The sequence below is a fragment of the Erythrolamprus reginae genome, chromosome Z (assembly GCF_031021105.1).
Source record: "Erythrolamprus reginae isolate rEryReg1 chromosome Z, rEryReg1.hap1, whole genome shotgun sequence".
NCBI classification, from domain to species: Eukaryota; Metazoa; Chordata; class Lepidosauria; order Squamata; family Dipsadidae; genus Erythrolamprus; species Erythrolamprus reginae.
The window spans coordinates 2,448,148-2,470,146 of NC_091963.1; the positions used below are offsets into that span (position 1 = coordinate 2,448,148).

A 21,999-nucleotide genomic window follows, 5' to 3' on the forward strand; every position below is an offset into this window, starting at 1 on the left:
GGAAGAAGAGAGAAGGGATGTGGAAGGCATGGAAGAAAAATAAGGAAAGGCAAAAAAGAGGACGGATAGACAGGTGATCAGGGGGGTTGGACAAGGCTCCTTCCAACTCTGCCACAGGTATTTATGAGAATCGCAGTGTCCCTCTGTGTGTGTGTGTGTGTGATGTGATCTCCCACCCTTCTGATGAGGATAGTCAATGGGGAAGCCAGCTTCACTTAATGACCATGTTACCAATTTAACAACAGCAGGGATTCACTTAACAGCGGGTGGCGAGAAAGGTCATCAAAACGGGCCAAACATCCCTAAAACCACCACCACCTCGCTTAGCAGCAGACCCTTTTGGGGGGTTCCTGGGTGGTCGTAAGTCGAGGACTACCCGTACCCTATTAATTCTCTCTTTCCCTCTCCAGCAAAATGAGAGCGAGGCGCCACAGGCGAAGCTGCTGAAAGGCAACAGACGGAGAGAGGAGGAGGAAGAGGAGGAGGAAGACGCCCCCAAGCACAAGTGAGTCTCTGGTTATTCTCCCCCGACACCCCAGATGGAGGGGGGGGGGGGGAGAAAAACAGATGAGGAAAGTTCGACTCCACCAGGACATCCTTCATAGAGATAAGCCCTAGCAGCCACCATATCTTAATAAGTCTCTTAATTGTGTTTGAAAACAGAGATTAAAAAACAAATTAAAAAGAATTTTTAGAAAAATAATGTTTTTAAAAATCTCTTCCTACTCAGTGGGTCAGCTTTGAACCCCGTGCGATGTCTTGGCAAGTCTCAATTATATTTTAAAAATACCCAGTTAAAATTAAAATTTTGGACAAAGTTGTCTTTGAAAAGTCCCTTCTTGTTGAGTCAAGGGCTCCTCCCTCCCTCCCTCCCTTCCCTCCCTCCTTCCTTCCTTCCTCTCTTCCTCCCTCCCTCCCTCCCTCTCTCCCTCCCTCCCTGCTTCCCTCCTTTCCTTTCTTCTTTCCTTACTCATTCTCTCTCTACTTCCCATTCTCTATCCCTTTTCTTTCTTCGTCCCTTCCATCCTTCTTTCTTTACTCCCACTTCTCTTTTTTCCTTCTCTTATTCCTTCCCTCCCTCCCCTTTCTCACTCACATTCTTTTCTTCTCTCTCTTCCCATTCTCTATCCCTTCCCTCCCTCCCGGCTTCCCTCCCTCTCTTCATACCTCCTTCCCTTTCACTCATTCTTCTTTCCTTACTTCTTCTCTCTCTCCAGTGTTTCTAGGAATCATAGAAAGACATGATTTCTTAAGCAAAGTTTGTCCGATTTAGGAAAAAAACCTCTCTGAGCTGAGCAGCCTCTGTGTTAAGAAGCTCTCTGCCTTCTTTGGACTTTTTAATATTTTTATATTTAAATTTTATATTTAAATTTTTATAGCAAATTCATCGTGCATACAAGTACAAAAGATTAACTTTACTAATTTAGTTACAATGCTAAGTGGTTAACGCACAACATATAGTATACGGACAGATCATGTCAAGGTGTGATTGCTAACTAAACAGAAGAGTGTCTAATTAACTTTTTACCTTAAACAAACATCAGAGCTTTAATTAACTTAAACAGAAGCTGAATAAATAATTGTTTCCTTAAACTGATTAAATAAGTCGGTTGCTTCGTCACATCATTCAGACAGTTATTCCACATTCTCCGCAGATAGTGTTGGAGCATTCGCAACTTCATTATTGAATTTGTGTGTGTGTGTGTGTGTGTGTGTGTGTGTTAATTTTTTTTTGTTTTCTTTTTGCTTTTCTAGCAGAGATTCATACTATTGTATCCACAAGGCATATGTATTATATCCTGATTTAATCACTTGTTTGCATTATCAGTTTAAAGCAGCCTTCCCCAATCTGCTGCTCTTGATAGGTTTAAATTTAGCCGCAATCTGCACGTGTCATTTTTGGGTGGGAATGCTCCTCTGATACCCCCCCCCCATCGCAAACAATAAATGTTTATAAATTTGCTCCTGGGATTGATTCCTCCAGGTAGGGCATCCTGCTCCCTCGGATTTTGTCCCTGGCCTGGAGGTCATTGACAGCCTTTTAGCAGGAAAATAAAACCAGTTTTTTAAGGGGGGCTTCAATGACCAAATCTGGTTTAGGAAAATCCTCAGTCTTTTCTCTTAAAATAGACTTGCCCCATAGCTGAGAAATATTGCAGAAACGTATGAAGTAAGTTGTGTTCAGGGTTACAACCTTTCTTTCTTTCTTTTTTTTGCCACGGTTGTTAAGTGAATCACTGCAATTTTTAAGTTAAACAGCCTGACAACTTTTAATGTGTTCAAGGGTGGCATTTTTTGTAAAGGGATATAAAGTTAAAACGTTTAAGAATAAAATAGAACAGGAATAGAACAGAATGGAATAGAACTAGAGTAGAATAGAATAGAAATAGAATAGAATGAGGGAATGAAGAATAGACTTATATAGTGCTTCATAGTGCTTTTACAGCCCTCTCCAAGTGGTTTACAGAGGGCAAGCATCTTGTCCCCAAAAATCTGGGTCCTCATTTTACCCACCTCGGAAGGATGGAAGGCTGAGTCAACCTTGAGCCCCATCAGGATCGAACTGCTGGCAGAATTGACCTGCATTACTGCGTCACCATGGCTCTTAGCTCTTATTACCTACCTACCTTCACTGACTTGACTTCCTTATAAAGCAATAAAGGCGAGATAAAAATCTTGCAAATAATAATATGGTGACATGTCCTGGCTATTTGGTGGCTCTTTCTTTCTTCCTTCCTTCCTTCCTTCCTTCCTTCCTTCCTTCCTTCCTTCCTTCCTTCCTTCCTTCCTTCCTTCCTTCCTTCCTTCCTCCCTCCCTCCCTCCCTCCCTCCCTCCCTCCCTCCCTCCTTCCCTTCCTTCCTTCTTTCTTTCTTTCTTTCTTTCTTTGTTTCTTTCCTTCCTTCCTTCTTTCTTTCTTTCTTACTTTCTTTCCTTCCTTCCTTCTTTCCTTCTTTCTTTCTTTCCTTCCTTCTTTCTTCCCTTTTTTCTTTCTTTCTTTCCTTCTTTGTTTTTTTCCTTCCTTCCTTCTTTCCTTCTTTTTTCTTTCTATCTTTCTTTCTTACCTTCTCTTTCCTTCCTTCTTTCCTTCTTTCTTTCCTCCCTCCCTCCCTCCATCCTTTCTTTCTTTCTTTCTTTCTTTCTTTCTTTCTTTCTTTCTTTCTTTCTTTCTTTCTTTCTTTCTTTCTTTCGCAGTGTTAACTAATACAGTCAACCACAAATGTTTCAAAGAGAGGTGAAGCCCAACTTTTACTGTTTCTTCTAAGCCCTTCGGCATTTAAAAAAAAAAAAACAACCACTGATTTTTATCCTATCCGAACTGTTCCTAGCTGAGTTTTCTTTCTCCTGGGCTGGGCTTGAGTCTCTTCAAATCCCGATTCTAAACAGAGATAATTTTATTTTTAGTTCTGTTTCTGTCGGTTGCCATTGGCTTGCTTCACCTTAAGTCTCCTTAATTGGGAGTGGTGGGGGAAGGTGAATAACCATTTTGCAGGAATAACCGTTCGCTCCAGTCTCCGGTTAGCCCTTCCACATTCCTCAGCTTTCAAGGCGTATGTTTACCAACCGTCCATGCTCTTAAAACTAAAAAAAAAAAAAAAAAATTAGTCCCAGAACAGGAAGCATTTTGCAATCTGAAAAACAATTCCAACCTTACCTCTCTTAGTCTCCAGATAAGGGAAAAATGAAGGAGCAGAATTGTTCTAATTTTTCTAATTCCCTTGGCAAACTGCCTCTGCATGCTGGACGCTCCGTCGCCTTGCCTTAAACGCTTCGAGTCTTGATGGACAGACTGGTTGTGAAAAGTGCAGAGGAGATATTTGGACTTCAACTCCCAGAATTCACCAGCCAGCGAATGCTGGCTGGGGAATTCTGGGAGTTGAAGTCCAGATATCTTCAAGTTGCCAAGGTTGGGAAACACTGCTCTAGAGCAAAGAAGGGCTACGGGGCACATGAGGACAGTCTACCAGTATCTGATGGGTTGGTATATTTACAGGACCGCCTCCTCCCTCATACCTCACTACGGCCAGGAAGGGCGCACAGGGTCGGCCTTCTCCGGGTCCCGCCTGCCAAACAATGTCGCTTGGCGGGGCCTCAGGGAGGGGCCTTCTCTGTGGTGGCTCCGACCTTTGGAATCAACTGCCCCCAGAGATCTCCACCCTACCGGAAAGCCGTTAAGACCTGGAATTAGGATTGACTGCAACACAAAAGTGTTTAAGAAGATGTTGGACAACCATTTGTCAGAAATAGTGCAGGGTTTTCTGCCTAAGCAGTGGGTTAGACTAGAAGACCTCCAAGGTCCCCTCCAATTCTGTTTTTTGTAATAATAATAATAACAACAACAACAGCTTATGGTCTTATGGTCTTTTAAGATATTATTTATTATTATTTTAGGATATTATTTATTGTACTGTTGATTTTATCGCTGTATTTTTATTGCTGTTGTATTTATGATTGTTGTTAGTGACTCTGAGTCCTTTTTGGAGTAAGCAGCATGTATTAATACAATAAATCAAGCAGGCAGGCAGGCAGGCAAGAAAGGAAGGAAGGAAGGAAAAAAGAAAGAAGGAAAGAAAGAAAGGAAGGGAAAAAGAAGGAAGGAAGAAAGAAAAAAGAAAAAGAAGGAAGGAAGGGGAAAAAAGGAAAGAAAGAAAGAAAGAAAGAAAGAAAGAAAGGGTGATGATTGCAAACTTATGGCACATGGCATGCAGAGCTATCTCTCCAGGCACATGAGCCGTTGTCTGTGGCTCGTCCAGTTTCTGGCACACATGCGGTCACGAAGACCAGCCTGCCAGTGCACATGCGCGAGCCGAAAATTAGAACATCATCTTCCTGGCACACGCATGTGCACTGAATAGCCAGTCTTTGTTCAGTACAGTTCTCTTGTGTGTGTGCGCGTCCCAGGTTGTTTTTGCTTCTCTGCATGTGCAGGAAGCAAAAACGTGCTGAAATCTCGTGTGGGGATGCGCGCTTGTGAGACTTTTGCAATCCGTTTGCTTCCATGCATGCGCAAATGCAAAAAAAAATAGCTGAAATCTCTCTTGCACACACACGTCCCCTCCAAGATTTGGCTTCTGCGCATATGCATGAGGCAAAAATATGCTGGGGCATGCACGCACACAACTGAAGCTGCATGCGTAGTGCACCATGCACCACCAGTGCGCCATCCTCTGGTAGCAACCCGCTATGGCTTTGTGCGTGCATGCGTGCCAAAACCTGGAAGAGCAGGTGGACGATACACATGCACGCCAGAAACCAGTGCACATGTGCCCTTCCAGTTATTTTTTATTAATTTATTAATTTATATGCCTCCCAACTCCGGAAGGACTCTGGGTGGCGAGTTTCTGGTGAGTGCGTGGACTGGTATATGGGGTCTCCTGGGAGAGCAAGGGGCTGGACTGGATGACCACCAAGGTCTCTTCCAAGTGGGAATTCCACCAGTGGTGCCCTTGCAGGTTGCAGGTCCTCCTGGCAAAGAAAGGCTGTTGGAAGCAGCAGAGGAGCTCAAGGAAAGGATGACATCTCCACCTAGTGGACAGTGTGAGGACTGCAACCTCTTGCAGATTAACTCTCCCAGTTTTTCCACTCGTACGAAAGGACAGAGTCGGATTTTTACTCCCCTTAGGAGTAAACTTATTTGTTTTATTTTATTTTATTTTATTTACTTATTTTGTCCAAAACATAATGAAGGTTACAGAGGATATACTCATAGTAAAATATATCAAAGAAAGAATAGAAGAAAAGATATGTAAAGAAATATAGGAGTCTAACTCCTAAACCGTCTGGAGTTGGATGGAATTCATTTATATTTTTATTTTAATCAGTGGTTTTTGTTTTGCTTCACTCAGAAAGCTTGTAATGCAAAATTCCAGAAAAATAAACAGAGGCAAAACAGAACTAGGCAAGGACTAAATTTAAAAAGATGTGAATTGGAAACAATAAAATTCAAAACCACATATTATTCCCCTCTGGTTTAACAGTGACAAATCATAATGACAAAGCAACCATAATATAATAACCATAATATAACCATAATATGATAACTTACAAGCATTCTTTTTAATTTTTTTTATTTGCTTATAAACTTTAAAAAATACATAAAATAAAATGCCTCAATTACCGTAACCCGAAGACTACCACTTGTAGGGTTGGTGGCAAAACAAAATGGAGAGTCCTCAAGTTACGATGGCCATTGGGACCAGAATGTCCATCACTAAGTAGCGTGGTTCTAAAGCGCAGCCACATTGTTTAGTGACCAAAGTCCCTGCAGTCTCGGTTGCCGTCGTTAAATGAATCATTGGGGAAGCCAGAGGGAAGTCGCAGATCCAACTCCCAACTGGGCGCAAATACAACAGTGCAGCTTGGCCGGTGGAGGCAGCCTGCACTCTTTCATAATCGTCTTTCTTTTTTTCCCTTCTCTTTTCAGGGACCTGAAGTTGCGGAATTACACCCCGGAAGATGTGGAGCTGAAGGAAAGGGTGGTGCCCAATGCCAAGCCAGCTTCAGGTAGATCAACAGGGAAGACGAAGGGGCCCAGGTGGTCAGTGTGCCTTGTCCAGGCCTGTCCAGCAATAGCCAGCCAGGAAGCTAGCAAGGAGGACATTTATTTTCTTTCTTTTTTCTTCTCCTCCTTTTCTCCTTGTTTTTCCCTTTCTCCTCCTACATCTCCTCGTCTTTCTCCATCTCTACCTTCCCCCTTTCCATCTCCTCCTTCCCTCCATCTGCACCTTCTTCTCTTCTCGTTTTCCACCTCCTTCTCCGCAGCTTCTACTTTCCTTCCCTTCTCCATCTTCTTCTCCATTTCCTCCTCTTCCTCCTTATGTATTTTCTTCTCCATCTTCTGGTTGTTTTGTCCCAGCCATGAGCCCACCAAGAAGTAGATCCACACACACATGGATTTAACAAGTTTTAAGCATGTAATTTCTAGTAGTTTAATCGCAAGGAGGTTTAAAAACACATCAGCAAAGCTGCTCATTAGAGTCTCAAGCAGTAATGTAAACTCCCCAATAGTCTCTCTTTGGTCACCGAGCTCTAATTAACATGACTCACTGAGCTGGCAGGAAGCCCGGAGAGACAGATGTCAGTTTCTTAATTTCAGAAAATGTCCACAATCATGATCCGATCGGCCACCTCTGAATTCGAATATGACTTCCACACTCGTTCGTCACGAGGCTCACCCTTAAATACCCAAAAGGCATGGCCAAGTGTTCTGTAGATCTATTCACGCAGAGACCTCCTCCTGCTCAGCCACTCCTGCCTTCTGACACTTCTGCGTACTCTGGCGTCAAGAAGAGGCAATTCCTCTTCTCCTGAGTCACTCATGGGCACCTCTGGAGGTGCAACAGGCCCTGATTGGCTTTCAGTCTCTGACTCCACATCCCCTCCAACCTCCTCACTATTGGACTTGGATGCCAAGTACACTGGCCTTTGATACCAACCCACACCCGTCTCTCGATCCACAGAATCTGTGATTAGCTGTGCAGGATGTGGTTGGGCCACCACACTGGTCCTCCTCCACCGTCTCCTTTCCTGTATCAGAAAAAAACAGATGCCCTCTCTTGAGACTTAAGGCCAAGGTAGCTGGCACCTGTGAGGACAGAGAAGGCCTGTTTGATGTCTTATCTTTTATTTATTCATTTATTTATTTATTTATTTATTTATTCATTCATTCATTCATAGAAACATAGAAGACTGACGGTCCATCTAGTCTGCCCTTATACATTTTTTTTATTTTATCTTAGGGTGGATAGATGTTTATCCCAGGCATGTTTAAATTCAGTCACTGTGGATTTACCAACCACGTCTGCTGGAAGTTTGTTCCAAGGATCTACAACTCTTTCAGTGAAATAATATTTTCTCATGTTGCTTTTGATCTATCTCCCAACTAACTTCAGATTGTGTCCCCTTGTCCTTGTGTTCACTTTCCTATTAAAAACACTTCCCTCCTGGACCTTATTTAACCCTTTAACATATTTAAATGTTTCGATCCTGTCCCCCCCTTTTCCTTCTGTCCTCCAGACTATACAGATTGAGTCCATTGAGTCTTTCCTGATACGTTTTATGCTTAAGACCTTCCACCATTCTTGTAGCTCGTCTTTGGACCCATTCAATTTTGTCAATATCTTGTTGTAGGTGAAGTCTCCAGAACTAGACACAGTATTCCAAATGTGGTCTCACCAGCGCTCTATACAGCGGAGTCCCAATCTCCCTCTTCCTGCTTGTGATACCTTTAGCTATGCAGCCAAGCATCCTACTTGTTTTCCCTACCCCCTGACTGCACTGTTCACCCATTTTGAGACTGTCAGAAATCACTACCCCTATATCCTTCTCTTCTGAAGTTTTTGCTAACACAGAACTGCCAATTCATTCATTCATTCATTCATTCATTCATTCATTCATTCATTCATTCATTCATTCATTCGATTTCTATGCCGCCCCTCTCTGAAGACTTGGAGCGGCTCACAACAGCAAAGCATAGTACAAATCCAATTATTAAAACGGTTAAAACCCTTAAAACAGTCATACATCCCAATTAAACCATATATACCATACATAAAATGGAACGGCCAGGGGGAATCAATTGGAGGTGGGTTTTTAGGAGCTTATGAAAGGCAAGGAGGGTGGGGGCAATTCTGATCTCCAGGGGGAGTTGATTCCAGAGGGTCGGGGCCGCCACAGAGAAGGCTCTTCACCTGGGTCCCGCCAGACATTGTTTTGTCGATGGGACCTGGAGAAGGCCCACTCTGTGGGACCTAACTGGTTGCTGGGATTCGTGCGGCAGAAGGCGGTCCCGGAGATATTCTGGTCCGGTGCCATGAAGGGCTTTATAGGTCATAACCAACACTTTGAATTGTGACCGGAAACTGATCAGCAACCAATGCAGACTGCGGAGTGTTGGTGTAACATGGGCATATCTGGGAAAGCCCATGATTGCTCTCGCAGCTGCATTCTGCACGATCTGAAGTTTCTGAACACTCTTCAAAGGTAGCCCCATGTAGAGAGCATTACAGTAGTCAAACCTCGAGGTGATGAGGGCATAAGTGACTGTGAGCAATGAGTCCCGGTCCAAATAGGGCCCCAACTGGTGCACCAGGCGAACCTGGACAAACGCCCTTCTCTCCACAACTGAAAGATGGTTCTCTAATGTGAGCTGTGGATCGAGGAGGACGTCAATAATTCCCCCCCCCCCAGGGTAATGGACGGACAGATGGAATTGTCCTTGGGAGGCAAAACCCACAGTCACTCCGTCTTCTCAGGGTTGAGTCTGAGTCTGTTGACACCCATCCAGACCCCAACAGCCTCCAGACACCGGCACATCACATCCACTGCTTTGTTGACTGGACATGGGGTGGAGATGTACCTTCCACCGAGGTTGCCGTGTTTCTCCTCCTAGTTCTTTGAAGTTCTGCCTTCCCTTCCAAACTGGTGCCCCTTCCTCGTGGTGGGTCTTGCTATTCCCGGGTCCAGAGGGCATCCACTTGCAGACAGCTGCCTCAATTCGGACAAGCTCTCTTGTTGAGGAAGCTCTCTTGGCACCTCAAAGGACAGGGGACATCTTTCCCATCTCTCATGAAACATCTCCTCCTCTCTCTCTCTCTCTCTCTCTCTAGTGGAAGACAAAGTGAAGGAGCAACTGGAGGCAGCTAAGCCAGAGCTGATCATCGAAGAAGTGGTAATTTATTTGATTTATTGGGTTGGATTTCTATTCTGCCCTCTTCTGCAGACTCAGGGTGGCTTACAAAAGCCCGGGTGTCCAGAAAACCTGGAAAACGGAATTATCAGGGAATGAGCCGGGGTGGCGCAGCAGGTAGAGTGCTGTACTGCAGGCCACTGAAGCTGAGTGTAGATCTGAAGGTCAGCGGTTCAAATCTCATCACCGGCTCAAGGTTGACTCAGCCTTCCATCCTTCCGAGGTGGGTAAAATGAGGACCCGGATTGTGGGGGCAATAGGCTGATTCTCTGTTAAAAAGTGCTGTTGCTAACATGTTGTAAGCCGCCCTGAGTCTAAGGAGAAGGGAGGCATAAAAATCAAATAAATAAATAAATAAATTATCAGGGAAATTGGCAGTTCGGGAAATATCAGGGAATTATCAGGGAATTCATGAAAAAACAATAAATCAGAGACAAGTAAACCAAACTGTATTAAAAATGTTTAAAAGTCAGGGGAAAATCATGATAAAAAACCCCCCATCAGATCGCGCTGCCTGGCAGAGTCAAGCAAAAACGAGCATAACTGTGGCCACAACTTGCTTCCTCAGCTACCGATATTTCTCCATGGCTTAGCCGTTTGGTATGACGTCATCTACGACCGCGCCTTAACTAGATCGCAAGTTACAGGGAAATGTCGGGGAATTTCAAAATGCTTTCCCCCAGACACCCTGAAAAGGGGGAATACAATACAGTACAAATACAGTATAGCAAGAGAAACCCAACCTCAAACTAATATTAAAACCTCAAAGATATGAAAACAGGCATTCAAATTCATTCAACTGCAATCACTCAATCACTAGAGAGATGTTAAGACCAATGGTCCCAGGCCTGCCGGCAAAGGCGTGTTTTTAAAACCTTGCGAAAGGCCAGGAGGGTGGGGGGAGGGCAGTGCGAATTTATTTATTTTTATTTATTTATTTATTCATTTGTCCAATACGCAAATACATAGGAAGAAAAATAGACATGTAGTAATATATATAAGGGTAAAAATGAACTTAGAGGAGAGGATATATGAAAGGAAGAGAATATATATGATAAGTGAGAGAAAGGAAAGACAATTGGACAGGGGACGAAAGGCACACCAGTGCACTTATGTACGCCCCTTACTGGCCTCTTAGGAACCTGGAAAGGTCAATCGTGGAGAGTCTAAGGGAGAAGTGTTGGGGGTTAGGGGTTGACACAATTGAGTCCGGTAGTGTGTTCCAAGCTTCGATAACTCGATTGTTGAAATCATATTTTTTACAGTCAAGTTTGGCACGGTTCGTATTAAGTTTGAATCTGTTGCGTGCTCTCGTGTTGTTGCGGTTGAAGCTGAAGTAGTCATTGACCGGTAGGACATTGAAGCATATGATCTTGTGGGCAATACTCAAATCGTATTTTAGGTGCTGTAGTTCTAGGCTTTCTAGGCCCAGGATTGTTAGTCTGTTTTCGTAGGATATTCTGTTTCGAGTGGAGGAGTGAAGGGCTCTTCTGGTGAAATATTTTTGAATCTCTGGTGGGAGCTTGTGCTAGGGGGCCGGGACCACCACAGAGAAGGCCCTTCCCCAAGGCCCTGCCAGGCAACATTGCTTAGCTGACGGGACTTGGAGAAGGCCGACTCCGTGGGACCTGACCGGCTGCTGGGATAATTGAGGCATAGGTAATCTGGTCTTAAGCCATGAAAGGCTTTATAGGTCATAACCAACACTTTAAATTTCATCCGGAGACCAATTGGTAACCAGCGCAGCTCACGGAGGGATGGCGAGATATGCCTTCTCTCCAGCAGTGGCTTATAACTTATCTCATTGCCGGTCCACTTCTTCCCATGCTGAAAAATCCAAAAAAAAGATGGGGGGGAGGAGCCAAAGACAAGATGGCGACAGCACGCACAAGTGATGGAAACTCGGCTTCTGCACATGCTCAGAAGAAGGGGAAAAAATCAAATAAAAATCAATTTTTTAAAAAAAATATGGTGGCGCTCACAGACCGGTATTGACTGAACCAGTTCCGTGATGTCATCATGACATTACCAGTGGGTCACTATCAGTTTGGCCAAACTGGTCCGAACTGGGAGAAACTCACTCCTGGCCCTTTTGTATAAGACCAGTAAAGTCCTTTTGCTGAAAAGTGGCTCTTAGGAAGTGGCTCTTCCTCGTTAACGCTTCCCCTTTGTTTCCACCCCATGTAGGACCTGGCAAATCTCGCCCCCAGGAAGCCTGACTGGTGAGTAGGAATGTTTGTCGGGGTGTCCGGTAAACCTGGAAACCAGGGAAATCAGCGGTTTGGGAAACCTAGAAACATAGAAGACTGACGGCAGAAAAAGACCTCCTGGTCCATCTAGTCTGCCCTTATACTATTTCCTGTATTTTATCTTACGATGGATCTATGTTTATCCCAGGCATGTTTACATTCAGTTACTGTGGATTTACCAACCACGTCTGCTGGAAGTTTGTTCCAAGCACCTACTACTCTTTCAGTGAAATAATATTTTCTCATGTTGCTTTTGATCTTTACCCCAACTAACTTCAGATTGTGTCCCCTTGTTCTTGTGTTCACTTTCAGGAAAATATCAGGGAATTCATGAAAAAAAACACAGAATAAATCAGGGAAAACCCCCCAAACTGTATTAAAATGTTTAAAAGTCAGGGAAAAATCATGTTTATGAAAATGGATTGTGCTGCCTGGCAGAGTCAAGCAAAAATGAACATATCTGTGGCAAGAACTTGCTTCCTCGGCTACCAATATTTCTCCATGGCTTAGCCGTTTGGTATGATGTCATCTACGACCGTGCCTTAACTAGATCACAAGTTACAGGGAAATGTCAGGGAATTTCAAAATGCTTTCTCCCCTGGGCACCCTGGTTTGTCTCCACGAGCAGCACAGACAAAATTTTGTTTTTGAAGGCCGCCTAAGTTTCCTCGGTTTGCTTTGAGGCAGTTGAGCTCTTTGTGGGCGTTCGAAGGTTCAACTACATTGGTTCATTGCTGAAAACCTGTACGCAGGAATCTTCCGACTAAACTTATTTATTGCTAAAAGCCTGCGCACAGGAATCATCTCGCCTACTCGTCAGCACTTGCTAGGACTATGATGCCTAAGTGGCATGAGAGATATTGCCCTGTGTCAGTGATGGTGAACCTTTTTTTCCTCGGGTGCCGAAAGAGTGTGTGTGTGTGTTTGTGTGAGTGCCCACACCCATAATTCAATGCCTGGGGAGGGTGAAAAAAGCTTTGCCCACCCCCCCAGAGGCCCTCTGGAGGCCGAAAACAGCCTGTTTCCTAACTTCTGGTGGGCCGAGTAGGCTCATGTTTCGCCCTCCCCAGGCTCCAAAGGCTTCACTGGAATCATAGGAGGGTTAAAACGCCCTCCATCCCCCTGGAGGCTCTCTGGAAGCCAAAAACACCCCCCAGAGCCTCTGTGTGAGCCAAAAATCAGCTGGCTGGCTCACACATGCACGTTGGAGATGAGCTAGGGCAATGGCTCACGTGCCAGCAGATATAGCTCCACGTGCCACCTGTGGCACCTGTGCCATAGGTTCACCATCACTGCCCTATGTCAACTCCAGCATGCATGCCATCTGATTTTCGCCCTTGAGGAAGGCCTGGACATTTCAGGGAATCTTCCCTAAAGTCCCGGAGTGCAAAAAAAAAAAAGCCCAACAGACAAACGGAAAGTTCGGGAAAACACACTTCCAGTTTGCCTGTTGTGCTGGGGTTTTTTTGCACTCCGGAGGGTTCTGGTAAGCTTCCTGAAGCCCCAGGAGTGCAAAAAACGGCCCAACAGGCAAACAGGAAGTGCGTTTTCCGAACTTCCGGTTTGCTGGCTGGGCTGTTCTTTCATGTCCCAGGTTTCAGTGAGGCCTCCATGCATGCAAGGAGGCAGGTTTTGTTTAGATTTTTTAAAAAAATTAGATTTGTATGCCGCCCCTCTCCAAAGGCTCGGAGTGGCTCACAACAAGCAATACACAGAGTACAAATCCAATATTAAAAACAGTATTAAAAACCCTTGTAGTAAAAAACAATCATACAACCCAAATAGACCATACATAAATCATGATAGCTGAGGGGTATATCAGTTTCCCCATGCCTGGCGACATAGGTGGGTTTTCAGGAGTTTACAAAAGGCAAGGAGGGTGGGGGCAGTCCTAATCTTCGGGGGGAGCTGATTCCAGAGGGCTGGGACCGCCACAGAGAAGGCTCTTCCCCTGAGTCCCGCCAGACGAGACCCAGAGAAGGCCGACTCTGTGGGACCTAATCGGTCGCTGGGATTCGTGGGATTGTGTGCATGCAGGGAGGCAGTACGAGGGGGCGAATTGTGCATGCATGGAGGGGAGGGGAGGGGTTTGGGCACATGCACACATGCTATCACACCCACACACACCCTTTTGACATGTGAACCATCACTGTGCTAGGAGTTAGATGAGAGGAGTTATCCAAGTCAGAGCTCATCAAACTTGGCAACTTTTAAGACTTGTGGACTTCGATTCCCGGAATTCTCCAGCCAGCATAAGCTTAACTGGCTGAAGAATTCTGGGAGTTGAAGTCCACAAGTTTGGGGACCGCTGATCTAAAGGGAGGAGAGCTGTGCTTAGGATTTTAGCTGTGGGCTAAGTTGGCACTTAACAGTTGGATAGCCGGTAGAGAATAACAGAATAGAAAGGACCTTGGAGGTCTTCTAGTCCAAATCCTCCCCTGGAGTTTTGATTTACTTCATTTCTTTCCTTCTCTCCTTCCACAGGGATCTGAAGCGGGATGTTGCCAAAAAACTGGAAAAATTGGAAAAACGGACCCAGAGGGCCATCGCCGAGCTGATCCGTGAGTCTGGTCGTTGGGGTAGAAACGTATCAGTGGCCAGGTCTTGTCATTCCCCCCAAAAAAGTCCTAAAAGTGCTGGACTTTCTGTTTTTTTCTTGCCCCCCAACGTCCCTTTTCGGTCTGGAGAAAAACTCTCCCACAAATCTGTAAACCTAAAAATGTCCAACGATAAATGCAACAAGGCAAGATTAAGATAATTTATCTGGCAGGGCAAGCAAGGTAAGGAGTTCCGGATTTGAAGTAGCAGTAACTCCAACCAGGTGGGAGGATGCCGGGAACTCCAATAATGCAGCAAACACGAACATGGACTCGGTGTTTGTTCTCCTTTAAACTCCATCCCCAGGTGTGCCTTGGGAAGGGAATCAGGGCCCTTTCCTCACTCATAAGCCACACAACCTATGTTGCTCTCCTGCATTCTTCCCTGCGTGCTCCAGGATGAGGAGGTTCATCAGGACCCCCTGTTCCTTGTTCTACCTCTCCCCCGGCCTCACTTTGCCCTTCCTCACTTTCCTCCACAGCCGAGTCTTAGAAACAGGACGGGTGGCATGACAGTTTCCCTCTGTTTTTCCTCTCTCCTCGCAGGAGAACGCTTGAGGGGACAGGAGGATGAGCTGGCCTCGGTCGTCGATTCTGCCAAGCAGGACGACAGTGACTCGGATTGAGGCGCTTTCCAGAAACGAGATCCCTTAAATCCATCCAAAGAAGGATCTTCCCCCAGGAATCCTGGAGGTCTTCACAAGAATATCCACCTCGTAGTGGACTTGATCTTCCCGAACCAACAGGGGGAGCCATTCATCCCCACAGAGATCACACTTGTCGCAAAGAAAACCCTGAGGCTTTCTGCAAACACACATCTCGTTGTCTTTAACGGGGAAGAGACGAGACGAGATTCCTGAGCCTCTTGGCTTGGCTGCTACTTCTCCTTCCTCTTGGGACCCTGAGTGACTTTCTCAACGCCAGAGGTCGGCTACAAGAACCCAGGAAGACATCCACTAACAAGACAGGACTGTGCTTTGCTCTTTGGTGTGACTTGCTAAGCGGATTGCTGATTATTTTTAAAATGTTTTTTTTAATTTTTTATTATTATTATTTCCAAAATTCAAATACAGAATAAAGTGATGGGGAGCACCAAGCTAAGAACCTCCAGACAGATAATAAAAAAATGTAAAAAATGGGTACAACAAAAGAGAAAAAAGTCAAATATATCAGTCACACACACGTTCAGGGGACTGACAATTGTGTTGAATTTCTCAAGTTGAAAATGTGCAGACTTCTGGCTGAGGAATTCTGGGAATTGAAGTCAGCCTATCCTCTAAGTGAGGAGTGTGGTTGTGAAACACTTTTTAAAAGCAACAAGCGGCCAGATTTTTTTGGCTTTGCCTCCAAAACCCCAAGCTGCAATGTGTGATACGTATGTGTGTGTGTGTGTGTCTGAAAAAGCCATATTGTGTTCCCCCACCCCGCTGTCTTTTGAACCATGTTTGTGACAGAGTGTTCATTCAAGGACTTTCTATGCTTTTAAATAACTCCTACCTGCCACCCAGTTTTCCTGCATATCAGGTACAGAAGAAATCTTATTAAAAGTTGTGAATGTCTTTCCTGGCTTACAGCAAAGAGATTATTTTACATGTTTCTAGGTTTCTCCTGTCTGTTGGGAATTCAGAAATGTATGTAATGACAGGCCAAGCTGATTGGCGCAAAGGTAGTTTGTTCTTTTTATTTTATTTTATAATAAACGTTTGCAATTTTCTCAGCTGTCCAATCTTTTCCCTCGAGTTTGGCTGAATTTGAAAATACAGAATTTGGGGTCTTTTTTCTGGTTTTTTTTTTCTTTTTTCCTTTGGTTGCATGGATGGTTTGCAACTGACCTGTGAAATCACCAGTCTTTTACAGATAGTCCTTGACTTAACCACCACAACATGACCTCAAGTTTCTGTCGCTAAGTGAGACCGTTGTTAAGTGAGTTTACCTCATTTGATGAGTTTTCTTGCCACGGTTGGTAAGTGAAAAAACCCTGCAGTTGTTAAGTTAGTCACACAGTTGCTAAGTGAATTGAGTCTGCTTGTCAAAAGGATGAACCATCATCATAAATATGAGACGGTGCCAAGCGTCCGAATTTTGATCACGTGACCAGGGGCATGGTGCACTTAATGGTTGTTAAGTGTGAAAAATGGTCGTAAGTCACTTTTTATTCCAGTGCCATTTGGTCACTAAACAAATGCTTGTAAATCAAAGATTAAATCACTTATTTCCCTGCCTTGTTTTTCCTTCTCTCTTCCTCCTCTTTTCCTTCCTCTGCTTTAAAAAAAATAATTTTATTTTTTTTGCTATTTCTTGTTTCTGTTAGGGTTTCCCCCCCCCTTTTTCACCAGAATTTTATCCTTATTTAACTAGTAGTTAAAATGTGAGGGGCGAAAGATTTATATGATCTGAAGAGACCTTGGAATTACAAGATAGAAATGACACAGACTTTTACCAAGCCTGGGATAAGTGGTATAAATGGCTAAGACAAAATAAAAATACTTCAACATTACAAAATAGAACATTTCAACAAATCAATCCTCATTGAAAGATAAAATACAAATACAAAAACTGCGACAAATAACTTATAAAGCCTACATACAACAGTTAAAAGACCAGAACTAACAACCCTCAATGCAAAACAGAAATAAACTTTTTAAGATGGGAAATAATATCCCAAATACACCATTGAAACAGACCTCATAACCATCTGCGATACTAACCAAATGGCTAGACAGTCTCTCTCATTCCAATCTTCCCCCCTTTTCCCTTTATGCTTTCATTCTCTCTCTCACTCTCCCCTTCTATCGCCTATTCAATCTCTCTTCTCTTCATTATCTCCCTTCCTTTTCTTTCTTTTTCTCTTTTTCACTTGTCCTATTTTTTTCTTTTTTCTTTTCCTCTTTGTTTCCTCTTTTTTCAATAATATTAATATGATTATGATTCCTATGCTTTTCAATAATATTAATATGATTATGATGCTACCTGATATGAACGTTAACTACTATGTATTATTGATCCCCTTTTGTCTTTGTTTTTGTCTTAATAAAACTCAATAAAGATTTTTTTTTTTTAAGTGAGAGGCAGACAAACTGGTCTCAGGTTCCCCCCAAAGCCTCTTTAGACGATCTCCTTGGAGAAACAGGAGTGGCTAAATTATTATTATTTATTTATTAGATTTGTATGCCGCCCCTCTCCAAAGACTCTCCAAAAATACAGATTATTGGAGGGGAAAGACTACGGCTTAGCTACATTTTCCTCTAGTTTAAATTGAGTTCAGTCCTCGACTTATAACAGTTCATTTAGTGACCGTTTGCAGTTACAACACCACTGAAAAAAGGGACTTAACGACAATTTTTCCACAGTTATGACCGTATCATCCCCATTGTCACAGGATAAGAATTCAGGCCCTTGGCAGACAATTCATATTTATGACAGCCTTCCAACAAGCAAAGCCAATGAGGAATGCCCACTTCACTTAAGGACTGTGATTTTTAACAACTGCAGTGATAAAGACAGGAAAGGTCATAAGTCAGAAGACAGAAGTCACTTAGAAACAGAAACACAGAAGATTGACAGCAAAAAAGACCTCATGGTTCATCTAGTCTGCCCTTATACTATTTCCTGTATTTTAACTTAGGATGGATCTAGGTTTATCCCAGGCATGTTTACATTCAGTTCCTGTGGATTGACCAACCACGTCGGCTGGATGTTTGTTCCAAGCATCTTCTACTCTTTCAGTAAATTAATATTTTCTCATGTTGCTTTTGATCTTTCCCCCAACTAACTTCAGATTGTGTCCCCTTGTTCTTGTGTTCACTTTTCTATTAAAAACACTTCCCCCCTGAACCTTATTTAACCTTTAACATATTTAAATGTTTCAATCATGTCCCCTTTTCCTTCTGTCCTCCAGACTATACAGATTGAGTTCATTAAGTCTTTCCTGATACATTTTATGCTTAAGACCTTCCACCATTCTTGTAGCTCGTCTTTCGACCCGTTCCATTTTGTCAAAATCTTTTTTTAGCTAGAGGCACCACCTTGATCCAACACCTTTGTGACAGTCAAAGAAATCAATGAGATTAGTCTGACATAATTTGCCTTCAGTAAAGCCATGCTGATTTTGGTCCAATAAGTTATTGTTTTTTAGGTGCTGATTTATCCTCTTTTTGAGTAGTGTCTCCATCATTTTAACTATAACTGATGTCAAGCTAACTGGCCTGTAGTTACCAGCTTCTTCTCTACTGCCCTTCTTGTGGATAGGCACAACACTGGCCATTCTCCAATCCTCAGGAACTTCTCCTGTTAACAGGGATTGATTAAACAAATCAGTCAGGGGGGTAGCAATGACAGATCTGAGTTCTTTAAGAACTCTGGGGTGGATGCCATCTGGACCCATTGCCTTATTTATCTTTAATCGTTCAAGTTCTTCTAAGACATCGGCTTCTAAGATCACTGGAGTTGAATCCGTACAGCTGGAAGCAATGCTATATCCCTCTACTGTATAGTATTATTTTGTAAGGTGTCTTTTGAGAAAACTGAACAGAAGTAGCTATTGAAATGGTCAGCAATCTCCTTATTCCCATCAATGCATGTATTATTCCCAGTACTAAGCTTCGTGATGCTGCAGTTTTTCTTCTTCCTATCACTAATATATCTGAAGAAGGTTTTATCCCCCTTCTTTACAGATTTTGCAATTTCTTCCTCTTTTGAGGCTTTAGCAGCATGTATTATCTGTTTCGCTTCCTTCTGTCTCATTTTATACACCTCTCTATCAGCTATACTTCCAGACTCTTTATACCTCCTATAGGCAGCCTTTTTTTCATTGACTATAGCCCTTACATCATTGCTAAACCATAGTGGTTTCTTCTTCCTTTTACCTTTAGTTATTTGCCTTACAGTCCAGTGGCTTTTAAGATGGCCTTTTTTAATACAGTCCACTGGGTGCTCGCTCCTGCCATTTTATCCCTCCTCTTTAATTCATTATTTAAATATTCCCCCATTGCATTAAAAGTTGTTTTTCTGAAATCCAATACTTTGGTTGCAGTATAGGATTGCTCACAATCAGTTTTTACATCAAACCACAAACATAGATGGTCACTGCAACCTAAATTTTCTCCCACCTTGACCTCTGAAACCCAATTCCCATTCGTAAAAACTAAATCTAGAATGTTCTCCCCTCTAGTCGGTGTCTTAACCAGCTGTGCCAGAGCTGCTCTTGTAAAGGCCTCTACTATATTCTTACTTTTGCATGTAAGGGCACTGGGGATATTCCAGTCAACATCAGGCATGTTGAAATCACCCATAACCACAATATCTCCCTTTACTGCCATTTGGGTAATTTCATCCACCATCTTGTTGTCATATTCCTCAGATTGCCCTGGAGGCCTATAGATCACCCCAATTCTAATGACAGAACCTTCTTTATTTTGCATGCAAATCCAGAGAGTCTCCAGATCTTGACATGTATTGTGAATTAGTGTTGTTTTTAGACTTTCTTTAATATAAATGGCTACTCCACCTCCCCTTCTCTCTCTTCTATCCTTCCTATACAGTGTATATCCTGGTATGGATATTTCCCATTCATTAGAATCCTTAAACCATGTCTCAGTTATGGCAACCAGATCCAAATTATCTCTAGATATTATGGCCATTAACTCACAGAGCTTGTTGCTCAAGCTTCGAACATTCGTGCACATTACCCGAAGAACATTGTTTTCATTAGTAGTTTGTCCAATCCGGACACAGAACTGTGGATGTCCCACATAATTTATAATAATAAATAGCCTGGGCCTATAATAATTGGTCTATATAGAGAGAGGTCTGAAGGAAAGAGAGAGAGAGCGGGAGAGAGAGACCAGAGAGGGGGGGCCTGAGGGAAAAGTAGAGACACACCTGAGGCCTAGATGGAGAGAGAGAGACCTGAAGAAAAGTTAGAGAGGGGGAGGGGAGGCCATAGAGACATAGGGCTGAGGGAAAAGTAAATTCAGGCCTGAGGCCTAGATAGATAGAGGCCTGAAGGTATAGGTAGGTAGGTAGGTAGATAGATAGGCCTGAAGGTATAGGTAGGTAGGTAGATGATAGATAGGCCTGAAGGTATAGGTAGGTAGGTAGGTAGATAGGTAGATAGATAGATAGATAGAGGCCTGAAGGTATAGGTAGGTAGGTAGGTAGGTAGATGATAGATAGGCCTGAAGGTATAGGTAGGTAGGTAGATAGATAGATAGATAGGCCTGAAGGTATAGGTAGGTAGGTAGGTAGGTAGATAGATAGATAGATAGATAGGCCTGAAGGTATAGGTAGGTAGGTAGGTAAGTAGGTAGGTAGATAGATAGATAGATAGATAGGCCTGAAGGTATAGGTAGGTAGGTAGGTAGATAGATAGATAGATAGGCCTGAAGGTATAGGTAGGTAGGTAGATAGGTAGATAGATAGATAGATAGATAGGCCTGAAGGTATAGGTAGGTAGGTAGGTAGGTAGATAGATAGATAGATAGATAGGCCTGAAGGAAAGATAGAAAGAGATGTCTGATGAAAAAGTTAGTTTTATGTTTATAGATTATGTATTGTTTATTTCTTTGGTTGTTTTTGTATTTGTTTTGTCTTCCTTTTAATGTTAATAATTAATAAAGATTTTTTTTTAAAAAAAGGAAAATTAAAGAGAGACACCTAAGGGAAGGAAAGATAGATAGATAGATAGATAGATAGATAAATAGATAGATAGATAGATAGATAGAGATAGATAGATAGAGATAGATAGATAGAGATAGATAGATAGATAGATAGATAGAGATAGATAGATAGATAGATAGATAGATAGATAGATAGAGGTAGATAGATAGAGATAGATAGATAGATAGATAGATAGATAGATAGATAGAGGTAGATAGAGATAGATAGATAGAGGTAGAAAGAGATAGATAGATAGATAGATAGATAGATAGATAGATAGATAGATAGAAAGATAGCACTCTGTCTGAAAATGGGCCAAAAAGAGGCTGAGAAATGGGCCAAAAGACATGGAAAAACGAGCTGGAAACAGCCAAAAAAGGTAGGAAACAGCACAATGATGCAGGAGTCGGTGGGGAGCCAAAACAATATGCAGAGGTCCTCATGTGCCCCCCTACATCCAGTTTTGGCTGTGGGGTGATGCCCATTCCTGCCCTATGTCGAGTGGGCGGACACCGCTGCTGTCCTGATAGGACGAGGAGGGGTATGTTATGACCTTGCTCACCCTGCCCCCTCTTTGATTCTTTTTTTCCCTATCTATCTTTGATTCTTATCATCGTGGCACACCTCAAGAGGGAATACGAGGTCCACTCGATTTGGGGAGAGAGCTCCAGAAGGGACCAACCTAGATTTTGTTCAGCCTTGGGGTCAGCTTGGATGGGGGCTCTCAAGCCTCACAAGATGGGAGGGGTTTCTTTTTATTTTATTTTATTTTATTTGTTTGTTTTTTTCAAATATAACATAAAAGAAAAG

The 21,999-nt window shown here is 43.1% G+C and overlaps 1 protein-coding gene across 1 annotated transcript in view; it reads left to right on the forward strand.

Moving 5' to 3' along the window:
- Window positions 1-16,250, forward strand: part of CCDC12 (coiled-coil domain containing 12) — a 28,080-nt gene extending 11,830 nt beyond the window's left edge. The window contains exons 2-7 of the mRNA XM_070729616.1: window positions 411-505; window positions 6,423-6,502; window positions 9,607-9,668; window positions 11,874-11,908; window positions 14,420-14,496; window positions 15,079-16,250. Coding sequence (XP_070585717.1) covers window positions 411-505; window positions 6,423-6,502; window positions 9,607-9,668; window positions 11,874-11,908; window positions 14,420-14,496; window positions 15,079-15,158 — 429 coding nt within the window. The 3' untranslated portion in view covers window positions 15,159-16,250. The remainder of the gene's footprint in view (window positions 1-410; window positions 506-6,422; window positions 6,503-9,606; window positions 9,669-11,873; window positions 11,909-14,419; window positions 14,497-15,078) is intronic.
- The last annotated feature ends 5,749 nt before the right edge of the window (window positions 16,251-21,999 follow it).